Below are 15,442 nucleotides of genomic sequence, written 5' to 3' on the forward strand. Positions count from 1 at the left end.
AAATACACGAAGGAAACAGATTTTCTTCTGTTTAGGCTTGGCTGTTTATTAAATATTATAAAAAGTACAGAAAGTTCAACACTTCTAGCTAGAAGTGAGCAAAATGGAGCAAGATCTAGCTAGCTACAAGGTCTCTTAAAGCTAAACAATCCAATAAAAAATAACACCTATATTATTTATACTTTTAACCCAATAACTAAACTCTCATAACTCTCAAGACAACACTAACTATCCAACCAAAAAGTACTACCTAAAACCACAAAAAAAAACAAACCACCACCCAAAATCCTCTATCTTGTCCCATACCCTTTAGTATATTATAAAAATCTCAAATTTAAAACCTTTCACCATATAAAAGCACACACTTTTGTTTAACTACACACTTGTAATTTTAACTTCACCATCGAAAACAATATTCTCCAAAAAAAAATCAATACAAAAAAACTCAAAAAACCCAAGTTTCTAAAATCCAGCAGATTTTGTTCTTTGTGACTGCTGAATTCCTTCTTTCTTGCCCAAGGCTACCAAGGCTCACATCAAGCTGAACACAAAGAAGCTGTACCAGGCTGATGGATATGCTGTGAAGGAGCTGCTCAAGGTCACCTCGGTGCTCTACGGGGCCATGAACACCCAGGGAGGGGAGCCTGCACACCTCCCTGATGAGGACAGCACCAAGTTCAAGTTTGATCTGGGCTCAAAAGTAAGCAAAACTGGCACTCCTGTGTTCACCTGGGGAAAACTTACCCGTTTTCTAGCTGGAATTGAAGTGGAGAATGTTCTGGCAAGGCAGTTGGCAGGGTTTTAAGTCAGACTTTCAGTAGGTGGGGTTCTGTGACTGTGATTTGTTTTAATCTCTGAATTCTCAACCAGTAGCATAATACAAGGCAACCATGGTACCAAATTGGTTCTCTTTATATTGAAAGGCTGTTGACATTATAGAAATATTGGAGTAGGCTGGAATAAAGATCATTTTCTACCTAGTAAACTTTCGCAACAGGAGTAGCTTGAAAATACTGACTGAAAGTTGATTTTTCAGCCCATTTGCATTGAATGAAAGGGAAATCTTCCTGTGATCCTTACAGACATCAAAGCTTTTCAAGCCCTTAAAATAAAAGCCATCTCTAGATATTTTTAAACCACCATCTCTAAATATTAAATAAAAAAAAAATAAAAACCAACAACAAACCAATAACCCAGCACTTTGCTAAATAAGAGGAATTTCTGGTACTACTTCTGTGGAAGGTGTCCCTGCCCATGGCAGGAGTGGGACTGGATGGGCTTTAGGTCCCTTCCAACACATACCATTCTGTGATTCTCTCTTCCTGTGATTCTTGAGAAAAACAGCAGACCCACAGGTGATTCTCCTATGTGTAAGTCTGATGTGTCTCTCTGAAAAAAATAACAAAGAACTACTTGGTAGATGCTCAAAAGTTCAATACTTACATTGTATGCTGGTCCCATTCCTTTAGGTATGTGAAGTTTTTACCTGTGCTCATAAAAAAGGTGATGTTTCTCTTTGTCCTGGGCAGCACATGAACCAACAACTGGCTGAGCCACAATTCTGAGATTTCTGGGGTTTTTTTCCTTGGCCTAAAGTATTTGGGGTTTCACTCAGAAACCTGTACCTGATGGGCCCTCACCTGGGCTGTTTCAAAGCCAGGAAAGACTGTCCACTCTGATTCTAGTGCACAACCTCTTGACCTCCAGTGCAATTTTGACATCAAAATGAGAAATACCATGGATATTCTTTGTGGTGCTGGGGTTTCTCCTGCTATTCAATGCTGTTGCTGTGTTCCCAGATTGCTGACTTGAAGGCAGCTAGACAGCTTGCTTCTGAAATCACCTCCAAAGGAGCAGTCCTGTATGACTTACTTGGCAAAGAGGTGGAACTGAGGGTAAGTGCACATGGAAAAACTTGTATTCACTGGGTACCACAAAGGAAAAAAGGGAAAAAAATCTCAGTTCTTATTAATGTCTGCATATGACTTGAATATTCCATGAGTTTGAAGGAATGGTCCTGACAGTTTGCATTTCCTTCCTGTCATATTCATGTCTGGACTGCAGGCAGCCTGCGAGAGCAGCTTGGCATTTTCTCTTCAGCAGAAAACTGAAATACTGTCTGTTTGGAACTACATGTGCAGGCTGTGGTGGTGGGGATGGATATTCTAACAGATAAATGATGAATGCTGTTCATTTTCCAAGGGCAAGGCTCATTATTTCTGTGGCAGGAGCTGGAGGCATCACGGCCTGCAGGGTACATGTTCTTCAGCTTAGCTGGAGAAGTAAAGAAGGAAAATCAAAAGTTATTGTATGAAGTTGTGCACAGTGCCAGCAAGTCTTGCCATTATTTTCTTCAGTGCCTTTATCTGCAATGCTGGAGGTTCTTCATTGTCTGAAAAGGGACTTGAAAGGAGGGAGACCCTGGATGGTGTTGGAAATGTTCAGATGTCTGAGCTGTAGGAAGTGCACCCTTAAGAGCTGTAAACTCTGAGCCTCCACACTTAATGCTCCCAGGTCCTTGTTTGATGGAGTACAGGTGTTTGAAAGGGTGGCTGATAACCTGGGAAGTTCCTCCGTGGAACACTGCCTTTCTTGCTGGGTCCATACATCACTGTGGTGTGCAGGGTGTTAATATTTCAAAAGAGAGGGAGAATTGATAATCCAGTTTAACTCAACATGCACCAGTATCACAGAACTGTTAATCAGTTACTTCTCCTCTTGCACTCTGCCAAATTTCTTGGCTTTGAAAGAGTTTTCACACAGCTGCTGAGTGTTGTGTTAATATTTGCTTTAGTGGAGCATTGGAACCTTTTGCTCTGAGTACAGCATCCCTGTAATTCTGCTAAAAGTGAAATACAGATCAGGCATTTTTAAAAGTACTCAAGCATTGGTTTGAATTTGGTGTTATTTAGTCACTCGAAATCAAGGCTGTTATGACATTGAGTTTAGAGCTGGGCCCTGGAAAAGGGACAGACACAAGTGCAGGGTGCTGAAAGCATGAGCTGAAAAATGAAGAGATGAGAAAGTGCTTCAGTGCCACCACTTCTCAGTGGGGCCATTAAGAACTCGGGAGTGGGAGCCTACTTAAAGGTGCCATTGCTAAAAGGATGGGATTTCTTAGAGAGAACAGAGCTCGTGTTCCTTGTGGCTGAGTACACAAGATGGGGCCAACTAATCCTGTCCAGGTGCACAGGTTGTGTTTTGCACAAAGGCTTGGCACATGGAACTTGCTGTCTTTAGGAAATGCTGCCCTGGGAAAGGTGACAGCCATTAGCTCTGAGTGCATTGCCTAAAGGCAGTGGGTGACAGTGACAGCACAGGGACAGCCTCCAGAGAGATGCAGAAGAGGCTTTTCAGCTCTATTTCTTATGATTTGGGGCTGGATCCAAGGTTTTTTAGTGATTTGTTAAACCTGAACCATTTTTGGATGGTGTGTTAAATGTCAAAGTTTGGAACATGTAGCAAGCTTGAGACTTGAGCGTGTAGCAAAGCAAACAGGTTTTAGGTGAGAAGCCAGGATGTTGCAGGAACCAGCTTTGCAGTGGAATTTGTAATTTTAAATTACCTATTAAATTGAAATTACCCAACTTTGCCTTTCAGTTCAAGTATGAAATGTGTCCATCCCAGGAAAAGCTTAGAGCCAAACACTGCTGGGTTTTTCCATCACTGTTGGGGCTGGGGTTCTTGTCAGTGCTGAGGGAAGTCAGGAATTGCCCTTCTTCATCTGCCACATCCTCCTTGGATCCTTCACGGGGAGGTGCTCAGGAGGTCTCAGAAATGGCATCCTCTGCCTGCCCTTCCCACCCCATTCCACGTGGGCAAGAATTGAAGTCCATTCTGGCTTTGGCAGGGGAGTAGAGATTTGCTGGTAGACACCAAATTAGTTGCCATTAATCCAGGATTACTTTTATTGTTTTTTAGTGTGCAGATTATTGATTTCCATTGGTTATTTTCTTCTGGCAGTGCCTGGCTAATTAATGCTCACACTAAGTGGCACTGCCAGAGGGTTTGTGCTGTTGAAGGGCAGTGGAGCAGTGTGGTTTAGTTTTTTATTCCATTTTATTCTCCTGAAACCTGTTGGATGTGCTAAAATCTATCAACAGCTGTCATAGTGTTTAAAGCAATTTGAAAACATGGGAGTTTTATGTTCCTCGAACCTCTTCTCTCTTTCTTTTTCCTATCCATTCATTTCCAAATATTTAAATAAAAGCTCTTCCTACCTAAGCTTCAACAGGCTGATGATAAATCTTATTTCTATACTAAGTGAAGATGGCTTCATTTTCCAGGAACTATAAAGGAAATGCCAGCATTTGGCACTAATGGGTTGACTATATCTGTTTTCATAGTCAGAGCAGCTTTTGGGGAAAGATCATTGGGGAAAAGTGAAGTAGAACTCATTATTTTGTTTGGAAATGTTGACTCTAATTTGCTGCACAACCTTTATCTTCTCAGTTGGAGTCTTTTTGTACATAATTTGTATAGAAACTGTAGAAAAACTTCATACATTAGATGAATTTCATTGCTCCAAGTCATGAAACACTTTCTAAAATAAATTACTTGCTGAATGAAAATAAATTTCAGCTAGAGAAGATTTTAGAGGAATGGTTCTGTTAGATTTATTGGAGGTAGAGAGTGTTGTAAATGTATGTACATATTTTTGGGGAAGAGTTGAGGTTTGATTTCTTGGAAGTATGGTTCTGTGCCTTTCTGAAACCTTTGCAAATACCTTATTTCTTGACTGAATACACAGTTCCTCTGTATATTTAAACTGCTTCCCAAGTTAATCTGCAACGCTAAAAGAGAATCTTTAATTAACAACAGAGGAAGAAACAAAACCTACAGGGTGTGCTGAATTCAGGGTGTTGTTAAGTTATGTGGGAGAAAAAAAATCCCAAACAACCCCCAAAGCTGTACTGTCAGATGAAAATCCCAAATATAATTATTGAGTTCCATGGAAGCTCTGCTGTTTCTAGCCCAGCTGTGGATGAGCACAGTGCAGGTTATTTGTGTCCTGTGGCAGTGCTAGAGACACAGAATTTTTATTTTAAAACACATTTGAGCATTATATTTGGAAGGTAATTTGCAGCTTCCAGTCTTGCTGGTCCAATCTTGGAGCACAGAAATTGCAACTGGGATTTGTAGAGTTTAGTGGAGCTGATGAATGAGCTTGGTACCACACAGTGAGATCCCTAAATGAAAAGCCAATTCCATGCAAATTCCATGCATGGAGAAATACATCTTCATCTTTATTGTTTTCTTTCCTGCCAGGGGCACTTTCTCTGCATTTCATTGCTGTGTAACTTTAATTTTCAGAATATTTACAGTTATCTTTGGAAGAGTAACCAGGCATATTGAGTTCTGGTTTTCTTTTTTTTCATGGGGAAGGTGGGGTTGATTTGGATTTGAGATGGGGATGAGAGGTTTTGTTTGCATTTCTTTCTCTGTCTTCCTACACGGTGCTAAATGAATGGAGAAAAGAAGAGGTTGAAAATACCAGTCTGTGATTAAGGCTGTCAAACCCTAAATAAAGAAAAGTAGCAAGAGAATTAATGTCAGCATTCAGGCAAAATGCAGCACTGCTTCCCTAAGCATCCCCTTTTCTGAGATCTACACAGCTGCCATTCTGTGCATGGAAAAATATGTTGGAAAAGCCAGAGTATCCTAAAAACATGGCAAGGTGGGGGAAATGGCCAGATTAGCTTTTGGGGGCAGAAAGGGATGATGAGCTGGTCCAAATCATTCTTCAGCTCAAAATCAAGCAGTAATGAGACTTTCAAGGGCAGTTGTCCTCAGTTAAGGAAGGGTTCTTGAGTTATCCTACGCTGGAAATCCAAGAGGAAAAATTCCTGGCTGTTTTTAACTCGGGAATGCCTCCCACTTTGCTTCTGCCAGGGGTCCTGGGCCATACTAGCAGAAGCCTGTCAGGAAGCTACCCTGCTCAGACTTGCTGATTTATTGGACATAGGAACATAATGGAGAAAAAAAAAAAATTATAGAAGAAAACTTCTAGAAAACAGTCTCTGTGCTGCTGGCAGGCAGAAAGATTTCTGACCCTCTCAGGCTTGTTTTCATTTTATTTACCTCTTCATTAGCTGGAAGGCCTGTAAAACTAAAGAAAAATGAAAATAGTATTTTCTTTTAAGGCTTTTAGCTTGTGCTGAAGATGGACAATGCAGTGGGTTTGTTTTCTAATGCTCCTCTTGGCACTTGCCCTATCTGTGTCCTTGAACAAAGTGTTTATTTCCTGTATCCACTCTTGTAAATAAAAGATTTGTTGAATTTGGTAGATTAAAGCTTTTAACAGCCACATTAAGTGTTTGCCACTCTGTGGAGGATAAATTCTGGAGTAAGTCCAGGGCACTGCTCCCTGTTACTGTTACGGATGCCCACAGCACCAGCTTGTTCCCAAACTGATGGGAGTCACTGAGAATCTCCTTACCAACTCAGCTGGGAAAGGCTGGAATGAAACTCTTCAGAGTTTAGAGCCAGCTCTGGAACTGAGGCAGTGTTAGTTCAGCACAAAGCCTTGCCACTAAGGACATTTCACTTGGATCTCTTTATTCCCAATTTTGGATTAAAGAGCCCTTCCTCCTTTCCTTCCCCCTCCCACTGCTGCTGCTCAGAGGGAGATGTGATTTCAGAGCTGGCTGCATCACTCCCTGCTCTTTGGAACTTAACTGCAAAAAATCATTTTATTGGGAATGTTGGAAGCATTTTTTTCCGCCTGCCAAATGTTACTTCTGGGTACAAGACACTGCTTAGGGGAGGCTGATAAATGAATTTCTCTCATTTCCTGGGCTTTAGTTACAGAACTACCATAAAAAGAACTTCTAGTGGAAATTTGTAACTTGAAATTGCCACAACTCTGGAGAATTACTTGGTTTGCTTTAGGTTTTTTTTGAATAGTCTTGCTTCTAGGCCAAGCCTGACCTGTCACTTTGAAGAAGAGGGCTTTTTGCAAATTGGGAATCCAGAATTAACCCTTGCACCTGTGATCCAGTGATTTAGCAATATCAGATTGCTTTAACCAGAACTGCAGTTGTGTGCATGTATTTAAAGTCAGAAATCACTTTGTATGACCTTTCCAGGAGTATTTAGCTTGAAGAAATGGCGTCAGCTGTAACATAGTGGTTGGCACACTTCTCCTGGCAGTTTTGGGGACCAGTTATGTCCAGTGGAAGGTGTCCCTGCTCATGGCAGGGAGTTAGAATGAGGTGAGCTTTCAGGTCTCTCCCAGCCCTGCCCTTTTTGCCTTTATAAACCAACCAGCAATGCCTATGCAGGGCCATTTCTAGCTGATTGTATTTGAAATTTCACTCACAGGCTTAGCTTCTGCTCTGCAACAAGAAGTTCCTTGTCATCTTCCCACAGTCTGGAGGAGACATGAAGTGACTCCCTGTAGTCCTGAGGACTGATCCAAGCTTTACCAAGTGCAGTCTGTCCTCAGACCTTGCACAAAGAAAATGAAAGGTGAGGATTCTAAGAGTGTGGAAAGATCACAGGAGGCACATCCTGGGTTTTGTGAGATGAGGGTGAATCAGTAGCATCAACTCCAGAGCCAGAAGATGGAAGCACCCTGCTGAGGGAGGGAACAGAGCAATGTAAATTCATCCCTGTCAGAAAGCTTTAAAGTTCCCTTTCTTGCCTCGGCAGAACCACAAGCAGGTTACTTCTGATTATTTTTGATCCACAGAATTTTTTTTTTCAGTTTTGCAGTTGGTTCTGTCCCCCAGACCTTCTTGTGACATGGGTTTTACATGCTGGCATAGCTGAGGGTTTGGGGCACTGATCGAAGTTCTGCATTGCAGAGTAGGGAGATGTCTTTGGAGGCTGCTGAGATGAGCATGAAACCAAGCAGCATACTCTGGAAGCAGCAAAATTCTCAATTACAATGACTTTATATCATGAGGGTAAAAATGGGCCATTGGGAAGGGTCAGATTCCTTCAGAAGGATTAGTGTCCCTCATGAGCCTTCCTGTTCCTATGTAACAGTGCCAAATCATCCATCCCCTGGATTGGCCAAATATGATCCCAGCGTGTGTGAGTGAAATCCCTGAGCAATAAACTCCTAGAGGAGAGCTTTGTGGCCTGCATGGACAGCTGGAATTGCCAAGGCCCTGTTTGCAGGTGGCAGGGGATGTGGGACTGCCTGGATTGAGGCTGAAGGGGCAGTGAGGAGTACACGAACTTCTGTGTGCATCAGGCTCAGAGCTCCTGGAAAACAAAGATTTGCCCTGTGGTCAAAAACTCAGAAAAAGAATCATGGAACAGTTGGGGTTGGAAAGACCTTAAAGATCACCCAGTTCCACCCCTGCCATGGGCAGGGACACCTTCCACTATCCCAGGTTCTCCAAGCCCCATCCAGCCTGGCACTTCCAGCAGCAGGACCAGTGTGTTAGGAAAAAAGCTTTTAATTTCTGTTCCTTCCCACAATAAATGTGTTTAGAAACTTCTGCTAGACCTTGAGCACATCAGAACATGTTATTACACCACATTTATCTTCAGTGACTTGTGTGCTGGTCATGCCTAATTACTTGCCTTCATTCCTTCCTGCAATTTGGAGGAGGAGTGCATCCATTTTTCCATACACCAGGCACACTGGAAGCTGCTTTATCAGCTTTTGGTCCATAAAAATGGAAATCCATTACCAACTGAAAATGCCTCCCTGGGCATATTTGCAGAATGGGTTTTGCAGTAGTGACTCTTCATTGTTAACTGCGAGTGAAGCTCTTGGGGAGAGATTCCCTGTAAGGGAAGTGGTGGGTGCATTTACAAAGGGTCCTTCTTGAAAAGATAGATTAAAGATAAAACTTTCCTTTCTGAGAGTGTTCCTAGGGTAACAGGCCTATGTGACTGTTACCCAGGGAAGCTGTGATAAAAATGCATGAAAGAATCCGTGGTTTTGATAGACTCAGCATATATTTGTTTCCAATATATTTCCACTATGTATTACTGTTTTTCCATAAAATTTAGTATCTTTTTCACTTAGACTTGTTACTCCAAAAAGTCAAAGTTAGGTTAGGTTAGGTTAGGTTAGGTTAGGTTAGGTTAGGTTAGGTTAGGTTAGGGGCACTGTTGTAACAGTGAGGTTACTCTGCCCGTTCTAAGGCAGAGTTTTAGGGATGAGCTGTGTGTACAAAGGATTCTCCTCTCCATCTCTTGAGGTGTGAGGGGTTAATTGCCCTGACCTTCTCCTTTTCTAGTCTAACCCTGATTCCGCAGTCTGAAAATACAAATTCCAGCCCTTCCACTGCTCTGCATTTCCCTGACAGATTTTTCCAGGCAGCTGTGGCTGTAAGACTGAACCTTGTTGTAGGTGGATTTCTGTGGAAGACTGTGGTGTGTACTTGAAAATTCAGGGCTGTTAGAGGGAAGACAGAAGAGGGAAAGACATTAAACTTACGTAAATTATTCCACCTAAAAGGGTAGATCCTCAGAAGTTTCTCCAAACCCATCAGCTCCCTGCCCTGCCCCAGTGCAGTGCCCTGTGCATGTTCTGGGGTGTTTCACCAGGCTGCTGGAGGGGAGCTGGTGAGGGACTTGTTTATGATTACAGACTGCAGTCCTTGCTGTTCCTTTGACCTCTTTGCAGGTGGAAGGGACAATAATTCCTGTTCCTCTGCTGTTTTGTTTGAAGTGTGTTGGCTCTGTGGCACAGACCCTCTGAGCCCAGTGCAGTTGGCAGGGCAGTGTCTGCACCAAGCTGGGCCTGGCAAAGGCTTCACAAATAAACAGGGATTTTGCTGGTCCTGGCAAAGGTCCCGCAAATAAACAATGATTTTGTTGAGCTTCTGAAATGCTAAATGTTCCCAGAATAACAACTGAGGTACATTATTCTTCTCCACCCTCCTCCAAAAATATCTACCTATGGAATTATTTGGGGATTTGTATTGCACAGATGTTTTGTGTCTTATTTCTGCTCAGATGAGCTTTCTGCTTTGGAGTTTGTTTTTCTCTGTGGACAAAGGGATGTTCACGAGCACTTCGGGCACTGTGAGTGGTCACTGCCACCAACAGATGTAACTCCTGTCACTCTCCCCAACAGAATGTTTGTTCTCCTTCTTTTCACATGCCAGGAAAATGAGCCTTTGTGCAGCGTGTGCTGGGATTGCTCAGAGACCTGATCCAGCAGTGGAATAAGCTCAGCACAAAAAGCTGCTTTTATTTGTTTGCTGGATGAACTCCCAGGTTGGGTTCACCCTGCAATTCCCTGGACTGGAGTTGGTGGGAAGGGAGCAGGCTCTGCTGGAGCTGAGCTGTGCAATCTGGAGAGTCTGGCATGGCATCTTAGTAAAGTTATTGGGTCTGCTGCCAGAATTCCTCCTGCAGTGGGCTGGGTACAGCCTGTGGCAAAACGTACAAAGCACTTTTAGGTTCCTAATCAGATATTTTCTAGAGAGATGCTTTCTCCATCTTTATCCACCTGTTATCAAGTGTTCTGCCAATTTAAGATTGTTTTAGGGACATGGAGCTGCAAAATTCCCTCTCTTCCCTTCCAGTGCCAAGCAAGTAACCCGACATTTTTATGTAATGACCAGTCAGTGTTTAAGGCATCAATTAGACAAGTGCACACCCAAGCCCATGTGTCCCCAAAACTGCCAAGAGAGGAGGTTTTTTTAATCTTTTGGGATCTAAACAAGGATCACTGCGGGGGTTTTGAGGAGTCTGACTCACTCAGTTATCAGAAGCAGAGATGCCCATACATCTGCAGCATGCAATTTTCACATGGATCATAGAATATCCTGGGTGGGAAGGACCCCAGGGATCATTCAGTACAGGACACTCCACAATCCCAGCCTGTGCCTGGGAGCATTGTCCAAAGGCTCCTGGAGCTCTGGCAGGGTCAGTGCTCAGTGTCCACCTGCCTGGCACAGTTTGGTGGCTTTGCAGTCCTTGTAGCTCCACACTTTTGGGACAGTGTGCTCCTCTACCTGCACTCGTGTTTTCATGGGTTGTGTTGTAATGGTGATGGAATCCTGTGCCCTGCTCCACATGTAAAATCAGAGCAGTTGCCAAAAATCTGCCTTCAAGAATACCTGCAGTCAGACACTGCACTCACCTCTTTTGGAAAAGATGCCTAGATTGCTCCCTCCTGCTAATCTCAACTCACTTAACTTTTTCATCATCTCCTGCTCTCTAAATAATCTCAGCCTTGGTGAATAAACACTAAATCCTACCCCATTTATTAGGTAGATGATCCTTGTTGCTTGAACACCCTCACTTCTGCATTACTTGGTTCCTTTGTGTAGTGTTTAAATATATTGGTTCATTTTGTTTCATAGGAAGCAAGGACAGAATCTATTGCCAGACCTTTGGAGATAAATGAGGCTGAGAAGGTGATGAAAATTGCCATTAACAACGTTCTGGTAAGCAAAGTATTGTTTATTTGATTGTAAAATTACAAATTTTCTGCTGCAAGAAGAAATTAGCAGTTTTTATCATCAGCCTGGGGTAAAGAGTACCAAAGCCATCACCTGCAGCTGATGGATCTAAGAGCTGCTCTTAGCCCCTCTCATGGCGGAAAACACATCCTAGTCATGTTCCCTGCCTCTGTTAGGAACTTCACCCCAAAAGCTCTACAGGAGGGATAAAAATTGCCCAAATCAGCACAGAAATCTACACCCTCTACCTTGTGTGAGCCCTGTGACCTCTGCAGAGTCAGGGCTGCAGGGAGTGACCTGGGTAACTCCAGATGTGCTGGTGCCTCTGGAGTTAGGAAGCTGGGCTCTGGAAGCAGGACAGCTGAGGTGGCCAAGGGCTGAGTGAGGAGAGCTGGCACTGTGCTGATGAGGATCCTTCCAGGGAATCCCTCTGGTGTTTGGTGTGAAGGATTTTTGGTGTGTCCTGCACTTGGACAGTGCCTGGGTCCTGAATTTCTGAACCTTCAGCTGCACTGTGTGAGGAGGAGGTTAATTAAATTCTTACCAGTTATTTCACTGCAAACTGTACCCAGTCCAGTGGTTTGGCTACCAGAGTGGAGCTCCAAATTTCAACAGCCAAGGCATAATCAAGAGAGATTCCAGGCATTCTTCCCTTAGGTTTTGCTCCTGCTCACAGCCTGTGTGAATATCAAATGTTGTTAATGTGCATTTCTTACTCCAGTTGTTGATGAACTGAGAGCTGCATGAGAGAGGGATTGGTTTCCTGGCAAGCAGCAGTGGCACACACTCAGCTTATTAATCCTGCCTTAGTTCATGGGATGACCTGTTGGAGCTGAGCAGCACCAACACTCACTTTTGGAATTCCAGCAGTGGAATTCTCTCCCTCTCTCCCTCAAAAGATGCTCGTGTTTCTTGAGTCCTGAGCACACTGGATGTACTCAGCTCATTTGAATCAATTGTAATATTCCCACTTCCCCTCCTGGTTCCTGTAGCACATGTTGAAGTGTTCCAAGATGCTTCCCAGATTTTGAAAAAAAACAATAAAGCAAAACTTAGGAAAGCATGGAGATATTCAGATACAGGAAGTTCTTTATAAAACTGACTTGTATCTTGAAGAGAGAAGAAAAATTATGGAAGCTTAAAATTCTCTAAAATAGTACCAAGAAACAGATGCATTTCTCATCTGTTTATTCAGAGAGAATCATGGAATCATTAAGGCTGGAAACAACCTGAATGGTTCCATTAAGATAAAATCCAAAAAGGCCTTAATGATGCCAGAAGATGGGCTTCTTCCTGCCTTCTACTTCTTCTTCAGTGAGAAGGAAAACTAAAGTTACAGTTGTGGGGTTTTTCCTTCTTTAAGAATTTTGAGCAAAAAAACAGGTATTTTACATTTGTAAATGTCCAGTTAGTTCATTATCCTGGCCACAAAGAACTTTTGAATTTCCATTGCCTACTTCAGTAAACACAGATGAGATTATCCAGGACAATGCTCAGCATCAGAAAGATAAATTTAATTATCCCAGTGCCAGCCACGGTTCACCATCCTTCTCTTTCAGGGAGAAGTCCAAAAGACTAAAGACATGTTGAATAATGTGGCTTTGGATGAAGCCAATTTGGAAGCCAAGATTGAAAAACGAAAATTGGAACTGGAAAGAAGCCAGAAGAGGCTGCAGACTCTGCAGAGTGTTCGGTAAAGATCATGAACTGATTATCTACTGCAGGAAGGAGTGAACATAAAGGATGGAACTAGTGCAAGCAGTCCCTCTCTTCCCAGAGGCTTCCGGTGTTCACCACCAATTAAAAAAATTCATTCTGCAGCCCTTGTTAGGATCAGATTCTCTGGGCACTGATACAGTCTGCCAGAAAATTTGTAGAATAGCAGAATCCCAGACTGGTTTGGGTGAGAAAGGACCTTAAAGCCCATGCCATGCCACCCCTGCCTTGGGCTGGGACACCTTCCAATACCCCAGGCTGCTCCAAGCCCTGTCCAACCTGGCCTTGGACACTTCCAGGGATCCAGGGGCAGCCACAGCTTCTCTGGGCACCCTGTGCCAGGGCCTGGCCACTCTCACAGGGAACAATTCCTTCTCAATCTCTACTCTAAATGTCTCCTCCTCCAGTTTGAACCCATTGCTTGTTGTCCTATCACTGCAGTTCCCCATGATGAGTCCCTCTCCCTCCTTCTAAGCTCCTTCAGATACTAGAGTGTTCACGTTCACAGTTTGGGTTGATTTCTGGCCCTTAATTAACCTGCAGGTTTATACAGTCTGCAGTCTGACCTAATACTAAAGAAAGAGGAAATATTAGACAAGGGAGTAGTGGAAGGAATGACCTGGATTCACATCCCCATTTTATCAGCACCACTTTCCAAGGACATGGGTTGGGTGGGTGTGAAGTTCTGAGCAGCAGCAGTGGTTTTTGGGGTGCATCAGTCAGCTCTGGGGTGTAATGCCATCAATTCATCATAATATCTAATTAAAGCTGTAATGACCCAGGACACTTTTGTAGCAGGTAAGTCCCCAGCAAAGCAGATGATTTGCCAGCCATGCTACACACTAACTTTATGCAGTTATGGAACAGCAGGAAAATAAATCCAACATTGCCTTCTAAGGGGGCCAAAATGCTGCCTTTGTGCTTGTGTGAAAGGAAAAGGGAGTTGTACACAAAAACCTTCTCTTTGCATTATGTAATTCCCAGGATTGTTTAGTGAGGGCCTTTGTATTGAGCTTTTATTCTCTGAAGCAATGGGAAACCTTAAAAACAAGAAGTTTTTTTGGTTCAGAAGACATGGAAGAGCAGCTGCAAAACCAAAATTGCATTTCAGAATTCTATATATACAGAGCAATATTTATAGACTCCTAGAATCACAGAATGGCTTGCGTTGGAAGAGAGCTTAAAGCTCATCTCATTCCAAATCCCTGCCATGGGACATTTTCCACTGTCCCAGGTTGCTGCAAGCCCCATGAAACCTGGCCTTGAGCACTTCCAGGGATGGGGCAGCCACAGCTTCTCTGGGCAGATTTCACTGATTTCTCTGTGCTTGCTCTCCCCAGCCCTGCTTTTATGGATGAGTATGAGAAGATTGAGGAGCAGCTGCAGAAGCAGTACAGTACTTACCTAGAAAAGTTCCGAAATCTGACCTACATGGAGCAGCTCCTGGATGATCATCGACGGGCAGAGCAGGAGATGTTTGAGGTAGGACAGTTTGGAAATGCTCAGCAGGACTGTACAGCCTGCAGGTCTTGGCCTTACAAGAGAAGATGGTTTAACCCCCTTTTCCAAAGCAGCACATCAGGAGCTGATGGAGTGACTGGCAGGTGAGGGACAGTCCAGTGACCGTGGCTGCTCCTGGCCAAGCACAACAGCAGAGCTGCATTATCTCAGTTAATGGAGTTAAACCAGTGTAGTGATGGCTCTTGCCAGTCTCTGCCCCCCTGACTCATTTTTAGCTGCTGGGTTTTGTTCATGAGGAATGTTTTCAGAATTTCTGATCTTCCTTTTGCCACGTACAATGGATGTGCTTACTTCAAGTGTCTGCTGATGTATAAGGGTTTCTTAGCACAAAGCTCTTCAGTCTCCTCAAGGTATCAATGGAAACAGCCAAGAGCATCAGTGAGGAGATCAGATGTGCTGGCATCTTCCACCCTACAGACTTCAGTTTTGTTTGGCAGAATTCTGCTTTTTCTTGACTTGCTGAGTTGTGTCAGTTCAGTGTGATTCTCTTCCTGGATAATCTGCATCTGTATCCTGTTTTGCTCCAGATTTGAATGTTCACTGGACTGCAGTGTTTTCAGCCAGCCTTCCCTTCAGCTTCCAGCAGCTTCTTGTTTTGTTGTCATCTTTCTCACAGTCATTACCCACTCTGTCTTCTCTTCTTCAATTAAAATATGTTTGAGTGAACCCTCTCCCCAGGATCTAAGTGCTGCTGGGTGTGCTGCACCTGGAATTGGAGAATCACAGCATCCATGGGGGTGGAAAAGAGCTCTGAGACCATCGACTCCAACCTAGGACCCATCCCCACCTCGTCACCAGCCCTGAGTGCCACTTCCAGGAATGAG

At 43.5% G+C, this 15,442-nt stretch overlaps 1 protein-coding gene across 2 annotated transcripts in view; it reads left to right on the forward strand.

The window, feature by feature from the left end:
• CLUAP1 (clusterin associated protein 1) overlaps positions 1-15,442 on the forward strand; it is a 55,822-nt gene that overhangs the window by 5,863 nt on the left and 34,517 nt on the right. For both annotated transcript variants that reach the window (XM_062503675.1, XM_062503676.1), the window contains exons 4-8: positions 521-700; positions 1,800-1,895; positions 11,283-11,366; positions 12,941-13,074; positions 14,438-14,579. In XM_062503675.1, the coding sequence (XP_062359659.1) occupies positions 521-700; positions 1,800-1,895; positions 11,283-11,366; positions 12,941-13,074; positions 14,438-14,579 (636 nt within the window). The remainder of the gene's footprint in view (positions 1-520; positions 701-1,799; positions 1,896-11,282; positions 11,367-12,940; positions 13,075-14,437; positions 14,580-15,442) is intronic.

This window comes from Cinclus cinclus, chromosome 16 (assembly GCF_963662255.1).
Source record: "Cinclus cinclus chromosome 16, bCinCin1.1, whole genome shotgun sequence".
NCBI classification, from domain to species: domain Eukaryota; kingdom Metazoa; phylum Chordata; class Aves; order Passeriformes; family Cinclidae; genus Cinclus; species Cinclus cinclus.